At 28.1% G+C, this 10,083-nt stretch overlaps 2 protein-coding genes across 5 annotated transcripts in view; both read left to right on the top strand.

The window, feature by feature from the left end:
* The first annotated feature begins 222 nt into the window (after positions 1-222).
* Positions 223-3,111, top strand: LOC127068621 (sphingosine-1-phosphate lyase). 2 transcript variants are annotated; one of them, XM_051004972.1, is made up of 9 exons: positions 223-644; positions 719-870; positions 1,011-1,217; positions 1,288-1,496; positions 1,569-1,805; positions 1,881-2,090; positions 2,241-2,479; positions 2,568-2,835; positions 2,927-3,111. In XM_051004972.1, exons 2-9 carry the CDS (start codon positions 726-728, stop codon positions 3,059-3,061), a joined length of 1,650 nt encoding a protein of 549 aa, XP_050860929.1. In that variant the 5' UTR covers positions 223-644; positions 719-725; the 3' UTR covers positions 3,062-3,111. The 2 variants fall into 2 exon arrangements, with proteins under 2 accessions (XP_050860929.1, XP_050860928.1); XM_051004971.1 differs by having other exon boundaries at positions 225-644; positions 1,002-1,217.
* Positions 3,112-3,246: 135 nt separating this feature from the next.
* Positions 3,247-10,083, top strand: part of LOC127068622 (tachykinin-like peptides receptor 99D) — a 65,806-nt gene continuing 58,969 nt past the window's right edge. For 2 of the 3 annotated variants that reach the window (XM_051004975.1, XM_051004973.1), the window contains exons 1-4: positions 3,247-3,425; positions 3,544-4,065; positions 4,342-4,415; positions 4,517-4,664. The gene's annotated coding sequence lies outside the window, so the exon portion shown is untranslated. Of the gene's footprint in view, positions 3,426-3,543; positions 4,066-4,341; positions 4,416-4,516; positions 4,665-9,544; positions 9,753-10,083 lie in introns of those variants that run through there. The other variant, XM_051004974.1, reaches the window with a different exon arrangement.

The following is a 10,083-nucleotide window of genomic DNA, read 5'->3' as shown; positions in this document are numbered from 1 at the left end:
CAAGAACAGTTTATAAAATTATTAGTTGTGAAAATGCTTACCTCTCACTAAGTTTATTTTAATTTTCTTAATCATATCAATGTTTCTTTCTTCATCCTCAATACATGATAATTCTTGCAATACTTTCTAAAATATTCAAATCGATTACTTTTTCCCTCGGTAACAAATCTTTTCAGAATTCACACTAGACGGCACTTCGATCTAATCTAGAGAGTTACAAATCCATAAAATAATATCGTAGCATACTATTTTATCGTTTTATTGTTTAGTATATCAAAGAACATGTAACGACATTATCAACATTTAATTGTAGTTTAAATTAGTGTGTCGTTAACATAATCGTGCTTATAAATTTTATAATCATACATAAAATCATTTATAACAAGGTCACATATTCTTCTCATGCCTTTGTTACATTATTAAGGAAAGTATGAGTAATTATAATGCCTAAACGGATTTTGGCATTGACTGATTCCAAAGTACAAAAGTAGCATAGAGCGTAGGAGTTCGAATGTTTTAAGTTTTAAAAGATAAGCCACGTCATAAAAATTTCACGCTCTTTTATCATTCCTATCAAAAAGTATTAGATAAGTGTTTTCTACAGTGTTTAAAGACTTATATTTAAAATATTCTTAGACTTCAAGGTATTATCTATATATATTGACCTATATATATTGATCTATAACAATGTAATTCCCTCTACATTTTTATGTATTAGGTATAATATGGGTATTCTTTATATTGATTATATGAAAGGAATTGTAAATAATTCCTTTCAAAATAAAGAACCATGGCAGATCGTTTCTATAACTGCTACCACTGTACTTGGAACAGTTTGGATATGGAATTTTATTTTTTGCCAAGATAAAAGTAAGAACAAGCATATTTTTAACATACAGCATAAGATTATTTTAACTTGGATTAATGTATAAAGTAATTATTATATATGTAATATATGTGTATATATATATATATATATATATATATATATATATTTGTAGCCATTATAGAAAGAGGAAAAAAGCAGTTCTTTAAATTAGCTCGTTATATACCTTCTGTTAAACAAAGAATCAATAAAGAACTTTCAAAGGTTGATGAAACTTTCAAGAAAGATGCAGAGCGTAAACTTATGAATATTCCATTTATTGTTAAACTTCCAAAGGACGGTCTGGATGCTGAAAAAGTATTATTAAAAGTAAAGGAATGTGTAGAAATGGGTGAGAAGATTAATAACGAGTGTATTTCATTTTAAAACATTTATTATTAACAATTCATTTGTTGCTTAAGGTGATTATGATTGGCAAAAAGGAAGAGTGTCAGGTACGGTTTACAGAAATGATGCTGATCTCATGAATTTAATGGCTGATGTCTATAAAATTGCATCGTATACGAATCCATTACATCCTGATGTTTTTCCTGGTGTATGTAAAATGGAAGCAGAGGTTATTAGAATATCTTGTCACTTATTCAATGGCAATGAAAACACATGTGGAACTGTAAGCATTTAATTTTTACTTCTTCATTGAAACAAATAAAAATACCTCTAATTTTTCAATGAATTACTTTAGATGACAACAGGTGGTACAGAATCAATTATATTAGCATGTAAAGCTTACAGAGACTATGGTAGAGAAATTAAAGGTATCAAGAAACCAGAAATGGTAGTGCCAATAACAGCACATAGCTCATTTGATAAGGCTGCACAATACTTAAATATAAAAGTACGCACAGTACCTATCAATCCTTATAGTTATACAGTCTCCATTACAGCTATGGAAAAAGCTATAAATAAGAATACAGTGATGGTAGGAACATTTTATTTTATTAAAAATTATGTATTTTATTATTTAAAATTGATATATAATCAACCTGCGTTTTAGTTGGTAGCTTCAACACCTAATTTTCCATATGGAACAATGGACAATGTCGAAGCAGTTTCAAAACTTGGTTTAAGATATAATGTTCCAGTTCATGTAGATGCCTGTTTGGGTGGATTTCTTATTTGCTTTATGTCAGATATAGGATACAAAATACCACCCTTTGATTTTAGATTACCTGGTGTAACTAGTATATCTGCTGACACACACAAGGTATTTTAATTTTGCTTGCAAATAAAATATTTCGATAAATTGAATATAAAATATTATAAATTAAATATTATATTAATTAAATATAATACAGGACTTATATAAACTCCGATAATACTTTAAATGTTATTTATTTATGCAATATATCTGTAGTATGGATATACGCCAAAAGGATCTTCGGTCATACTTTATAGAGAGAGGAAATATAGACATTATCAATATACTATAACAACAGATTGGCCTGGTGGTATTTATGGATCACCAACTATAAATGGTTCTAGATCTGGTGGAATAATAGCTTCGTGTTGGGCTACTTTAATGTATTTCGGATATGAAGGATATATAAAAGCAACGAAAAAAATTATTCAAACTAGCAGATATATTGAAAAAGAGTATGCATCCGGATTGCATCTATATCATGCATAATTGAACATAAAATTGTTCTTTTTTCATATCATAATGTACATTTATCTTTCACAGATTAAGAGAGATGAACGGAATTTTTATTTTTGGCACACCTGTAACTTCGGTGATTGCAATAGGTTCTAATGACTTTCACATCTATAGATTATCTGAAGCACTTAGTGCAAAAGGATGGAATTTAAATTCACTTCAATTCCCTTCTGCTATACATATTTGTATTACGTATGTTCATACAGAACCAGGTGTTGCTGACCAATTTTTATGTGACGTTAAAACTGAATTAGAAAATTTATTAAAAATCCCTGATCTTCCAGTTGAAGGGAAAGTGAGTATTAAACATTACATTATCAATTTGTATAGAATAAAAATATTAACAATACATATATCTATATATATATATATTATATTTTTAAAAGCTTGCAATGTACGGAATGAGTCAAAGTATACCGGATAGAAGTATTGTTGGAGATTTTGCAAGATCCTTTTTGGATTCAATATATTATACTGGCAATAACGAGCAAGTGAACGACAAGCAAAGCATACAAAAATAATATATTGTCTTTTTTCAGAAGAATAAGTAATAAAATAAAATTCCAGTATTCTTATTGATATATCATTTCCAGAATTATAAGGAAAAAATAAGTAATGAAATTGATACAAACATTTATACATTATATATCTATTAAAAAGTTTTATTATATCTAAAAAAATATATTTATATATTATATATATGTGGATATATAATATATATATATATATGTGTGTGTGTCAGATATAGTATATATATACTTACATACACATACATACATATGCCAAATATGAAAATATGTTATTATTATACATAAGATTTCTATATGCAGCCATTTATGTACATTCAAGTAATTAGTATTACTTTGAATATTCTCATTGATCTTGGTAATTATTAATTTCCCTTCTTTCTCTTTCTCATTTAATTTGGTACATAAAATGGTAAATAACTAATCCATGTAAAAATTTTTGAAACTTTTATTTAAGTTTATATATATTATTTTAGGTGTCCCTTTTATTCTGTGATATAATTTATTCCTTCGTCCAACTATTAACGTGAAGAAATAGCAGAAAATCATGCATAACTCATTGCATACGTGGTTTCTCAATATTAATATGCCTCGGTATGGCGAATATTTTATGGGAGTCATGAAAATAGTTATGAGGGCAAATACCGATGTGATCTCGAGAATATCACGTCGTTTTTATTCTCTGCTTTTACCAGTCTATAAATCCATCAAATAAAGATAGTTCATATCTTTCTGCACGGCGTTGTAGAATACTTTAAATTTTCAAACAGAGAAATCATTCATAAAAATATAAATACTATAAAAGAAAGTAAACACAGAAGAGATAAAAACTTAATGAACATCGATTATTATTCTTACTTTTTTCGAAACATGAATGATTTTTTTTTTATACAAAAATATCAAGAAAATATAAATTTTGAAAAAAAAAAGAAAATGATTTGACAGAATTCATTAGTAATTTCTGAAGAATAATCATTTCTAAAAGCAGAACGATAAAGGTATTTTTTATTGAAAATATTATTGAAAAGATTTTTATTAAAATTTTATTTAAATATGATAGTCTAAGGATGATTAAGTGGATCAAGATCCTTTAATATCATTTTTTTCTATCTTAAAAACAGTTCACTTAGCATATCGCATTACTTACTTGTCAGAATGATGTACGGACAATTAATTTTAAGTCTTTCATATGCATTAACGCCATCCACAAACAGAAAAAATATAATAATATTAATGTAGAATTTTAATTATATTTCTTTTTTCTATTATTTAAGGCTCAACAACTTCTCGTATCGTTTTGGCCATAATATAATTCTTTATCATTAACAAGTAAACGCCATAAATCTTGGTAATTAATTTTTTTCTTTTATTTATAAATATTTTTGATTTCATATAAAAATTCTTTGTGCGAGAAAAAGCTTTAGTAATACATTTATGCTATGCTTTTAGGTATGTTTCTAAAATGACATTATTCGTGTGCGAGATATCAAAGTAAACTCAGATCCTGTTTTATACCATCATTTTTCAACATCGTTCCTACTCCCTAGAGAAAAGAATATAGAGTATATTACTTGAATTCTTACGCTTTTCTTTCAAGGTAAGTAACATCTTAAGAAAAAGAATGCAAGAAGTATCTCGGGCGAGGATAACAAAAACAAAAAAAAAGAAAGAAAAAAAATTAAAAAAAAAATGCAAATGTAAATTATGTTTCTCATTAAGAATGACTTCTTAAGGTTCCACGACAATGTATGGTTTAAAATGAAATAGCCCTTTTCTTTTAACGTAGAAATTCACGAAAAAACAAAATTCATTAATTTTATCCCCGACTATGGCGCACTCGAGTAATACTTTATACTTCATGGAAATGAAAATATAAGCGATTAAAAATGACGATACTCTCATAAATTTTAATCAAATATGTTAATTACAAATACGAAACAATGATTAACATTTATTTATTGTATCGTATACGCTTATCATTCGAGATCATATCTTTAAATTTATATGGTTTATATATATATATATATTTTTTTATAGATACGTTAGTTCAAAAACGAAGTCGTGTCCTTAAAAAAACTTCTCAGTTGAGACCTAAGTTCGGTCATTATCTTTTAATTATTGAATGAATTCAAAATTAAGTACATCGATTTAATATGTTTAATAGTCAAATGTTCGTTTTCCTAACGGCTAGAAACTACCTTGGCACAATTTTAGACGAAACTACGGTGAGCATAAATTACAGAGGGGAAACGCAAACTATAAACATAGGTGTATATATTCGATCTCGTTAACACATAACGCATACATTCACAAATGCTGCAGTCTTCCAGTTATTCTGGAATATCGCCAGTTACTCGAATATGCAATATAAAAATGAACGATTTCTGACCTCGTTTGTTTTAAGTTTCTTTCGATATTATTTATATTAATAATTGTTTACTTAAATGTTAATTAAATACGCCTGAAAATAGGTAGTACTTTATACTTAATAATAACGTTGCTCAAGAACGCCATCTATCAATAAGATAATATATTTTTTTTCTATTATATTTTTCTATGTCACGAATGACGTTATCGACCGAGCGTAGCGTGAAGGGTTGCCATATTCCCAGGCGTGCTTATAATCAACATTTAAATAAATAATTTTAATTCGTTTATAGGAGAAGACGAACTTCGTGATTAAAGGTATAAACATTCGAATCGATTTTAATTTTTTATTGGGTTATTTAATTTATCGAGATAAGAGATATCAAATGATCTTACATTGGGTTTTTCAATGATCGATTTGAACAAAGTTTATGGGGGTGTGAAATTGGGAAAAGGAGATCATTACTATAATTTTATTGCTACGTTAACGTATGACAAGCTATGCATTCTTGAATTTCGTAGGCGTATATACGCACGTATTGTAACGTTACATTAGGTTTCTCAATGTCGCCCTACATGTGTATTACAACGAACCAGTAGGAGCGGAATTTGCACGGGTAGTCACACTACTCGGAGAATTGCCGATGCGGCCAGGAGTGTGTGCACAAGTAATTGAAAATATTCCGATCGGCACCACGTCGACCCAATTCCAGATTGAAACTTCGGACCATCGTTAGGTTAATAACGTTCGTAAGAGAGAGAAAGCAGGGGAGAGAAAGAGAGAAATAAAGAAAGAGATTTTTTGTTGACCTCGTCAATATTACTTTACATATAAACTGTATTTCTTTCGAGATTAGAACGAATTGCACTTAAAACGCAGGGTCATGATCCATCTATATAAAAATATTTACATAAAATATAATAAAAGAAAAAACGAAAAAAAGAACAACCAAGATATCGTTAGATGAAATTTATTACAAAAAAATTTCAAATCGTTGTCATAGATTATTGAACAATTTTAATTTTACTGTCAAACACGATCTGGTTAACCTCATATAGAAAGATCGATAATAGCACAGCACTCTACTTACAGCAAGGTGTATTAAACCGGTTTGATTCTTTGGCTACTATCGGAAAACGCTCGAATGGCCTTGGTACAATGATAGGAAAAGTTGATATATATGTGTATATATATATATATATATATATATATATATATATATACATATATATATATACACGCACGCACACACACACACACACATATGTATGTATCCTCTATCGAAAGAAAAAGAGGAAGAGAGGCATAGAAACAGAACGGTTTTAAGCTTTTCATTCCTCCTACCCAATCGTAGGAGTCAGCCCTATTTCACGGTTTATCGGTGCACGATAAAAGAGGATATCGCCAATCGACGACGTATCTACGAAATAGAGTCATCAGTGTCTCTAAAGCACATTCGATCGCACGAAGAAGAATCGTTTCGTTAGGTCGTTACTACGATCCTTCCTTCGTATTCTTATCGACTATTATCTTTTACGGATAATATATATATATATATATATATATATATATATATATATATATACACACACACACACACACACCTATTTTTCTATCTCTTCCTCTTACGTATTAAACTTCCTACTAGTTATGACATATTCTTTAATAGACCTATCATTGATTATACTCAAGAGAAATAATCAAGAAATAAATGCATCTTGTCGAATAGCATCATCTTGACAGAGTATTATTGACAACGCATTCGTTTCTATTATCAATATATATATATATATATATATATATATATATATATATATATCAATATAAATATATATATATATATATCAATATATACATATATAATATAATTTTGATATTTCTTTTCATATTATATGTGACATTTGCAGATAATATATTTGCCAATGAGCGTATTCCGGTATACGTTAATTCCAAAGCTGATGACACACTGTCATTTCATTGCTATCTATATTGTTCCATTTTAATGAGGCTATCGAATTATTTTTGGTCAACGAAATAATTTTTCATTATTTTCGTATATTTTAATTTCATATATTATGGTTTAAAATCCATCTTCTATTCTATACGAGCGATTATTTTGACATATATTTTCTATTATAATTTTATATTAAATTTATTCCGATAATAATTTGTATCGGGTTTATTATAACATTTACGCAAGTATATCGAATACGTTTAGATAACGACAAACTAAACGGAACTAAATTTCTGTTGATGGGCAGTAACGTGATGCACTGACAGCGTTGAATCTATTGTTTCTATTAGATAATGGATCATTAAACACAATATACGTTTCGCTACTTGGTACAACCAACGAAAGCTTCTAGGTAATAACGTTTCTCATTCTGATAGTACTGATTTTGTAAAAATTATTTCTGATATGGCCAATGAACTTTTTCAATTATTTTTCTTAATTGAATTTTTTTTTTAAATATTCAAATTTCAAGAATCAGTTATTATTGATAATCATTGTTTTTTATTATTTCGTTTCTAAAAATCTAAAAAAACAATAATCCGAGATTGGAAGTTTGCAATTTTCTTAAACCGCAAAAAAAAAGAAAATTGTTGAAAAAATCACGATGAAAATGATCGTTGTTATTTTTCTATTTTTTCTTCTTTTTTTTTTTAATAATCTCGATAGCAATCATGGAAAGAGAAAGAGAGAAAGGTAGAGAGAGAGCGAGAGACAGAGAGAGGAAGCAGAGGACCGTTAACCAACGCACGAATGTTTCGCAACGAAGGGTAAATGAAAAAAAAAAGGAAAAGAAATCGTACAGCACGTTCAATCGACAATTCGAGATTGAATTCTATCGCAAAATGTGAGAGACTGGTCGGAGAAATGGTAGCTCGTCTATACGGATTAAACGAATCTCGATGAAAATATCAGGAAGGTTTGTTGCACAAAACTTTCAACAAAAAATCTCTTTGGAAAAAATAATTTCGAAGATAAGAGATAACAAGATTTTCGTCAAAATTTATTGATAGAAAAATTATGTTTGATATGAAAACAACACAATGTCCATTAATGATTATTATAAAAGAAAGAAAAAAAAACGATAAAGAAAAAAAAGAAAATCGTTATAATCCAATCATACAACTATTATTTATTATTCATAATATAAATCTAAGTTCTTTATATTTGTATTCTCTTAAAAAATCATATCTTATCTTATATATCTTATAAATAAGAAATCCGACGGTGTGGAATAAAAAAGTAAGTCTATCCAAAAACTGACGCAAGGAATAAGAAGGATGAGAATATATAAATAAACGCCTAGCCGTGAGAGCTCAGTTATGTCATCCTTCGAATTAGACAAGAAATATGTTAGAGATTTTATATCAAGTTTTTTTTTTTTCAGAGAATCTATTTTACGTTACCAATATTATCAAAATTTCATGTTAAATGTTCATATGATTACAGAGTTAAAACTATAATTATATCGAATAAAAATTATTATTTGATTACATTTAAAAAATATTATTATTTCATATATAGTATTAATTTTTATGGTAAGAGTATATTATGTCATATCAACAATATAAGTACATCGATATAAGTGTTATCTTATTAAAGGTAATTATTTCTGTGAAAATTTTTTTATCATAAAAAATTAATGGACATTCCTGTTTTCTTATTAAACACACATGAAAAAGACTCTAAGTGGATGTAATCACATATCCCATTCGAATATCATTAAATATTCATAGACAAAGTTTATTTCTTATTAAACATGACTCATTATAAAAAACTCTCGGTAGATTAGATTCACTTAATCAAGTATCATTATCAAACGCAATTAATATAAGGAAGAAAACATAAAAAATAAATATAAGAAAAAGACAGAAAAAAAAGAAAAATTGAAAGATAATATAATCCTTTATACGAAGACTTACGATGGAAAAGAAATGTTTTTCTTTTTTTTTTAAGTCTGTAAAGAAATAATCGAAGGTTCAGAGGTCAGTAGTAAGAAACTAAACATAGAGAAATTCGTGTCGGTTGCGCACGTGTGCGCGGAAAGAAACGCAAAGAGAAGCGTGGAAATCAGCTGGCACGATAGTTATACGCCGAGGCGTCTCGAGTACGCGCTCTAACGTTCGAGCGTCGTGACGCGAGTGCTGCGAGTACTGTTCTTTGGCCAGTAGCGTCGAGACGCGCGTACAGTTACGATCGTCTAACTCCGAGTTTTCTTCATCCCCTTATTCTAAACGTCATTTAAAAAAAAAAGATCTCAGTATAGTGATAAAAATTTGAGAAGTGAAAGAAAAAATTATTTCCGGGTGAGTTTATTTTATTTAAACAATTTAATTTTAATAGTTCTTATAAACAGATTAATTTTAGCGCGAACGTTTTTTTCTAATTTCTTTTTTTTTTGGTTTTCGAACAATCAATACATAATGACGAATTGTGACAAAAATTTTAATTAAAAGTGAAATCTTTCGGTGAATTTATCTTGTCCGTTTGTTAATAATCTGATTCATTTAATCGTCTAATGAAAGTAATTATTATTAGTGAATTATTAAAATGAATGAATGAAAATACGATGAAAAGGAATGATCGAGAAATATAACATTTGTGATAGTTTTCTATTCTTTTGACTTTTTATTAAAT

Source organism: Vespula vulgaris, chromosome 13 (genome assembly GCF_905475345.1).
Source record: "Vespula vulgaris chromosome 13, iyVesVulg1.1, whole genome shotgun sequence".
NCBI classification, from domain to species: Eukaryota; Metazoa; Arthropoda; class Insecta; order Hymenoptera; family Vespidae; genus Vespula; species Vespula vulgaris.
The sequence above is the reverse complement of the archived record's forward strand: the minus strand, read 5'-3'. Positions and strand labels throughout refer to the sequence as shown.

What these genes read in the sequence shown, in the direction of transcription:
- LOC127068621 (XM_051004971.1), top strand. Translation starts at nt 726, where the DNA reads ATGGGTATTCTTTATATTGATTATATGAAAGGAATTGTAAATAATTCC. An exon ending in TATTTTTTGCCAAGATAAAA is followed by an intron (nt 871 to 1,001) that starts GTAAGAACAAGC and finishes ATATATTTGTAG; the next exon opens with CCATTATAGAAAGAGGAAAA. An exon ending in TAAATAAGAATACAGTGATG is followed by an intron (nt 1,806 to 1,880) that starts GTAGGAACATTT and finishes CCTGCGTTTTAG; the next exon opens with TTGGTAGCTTCAACACCTAA.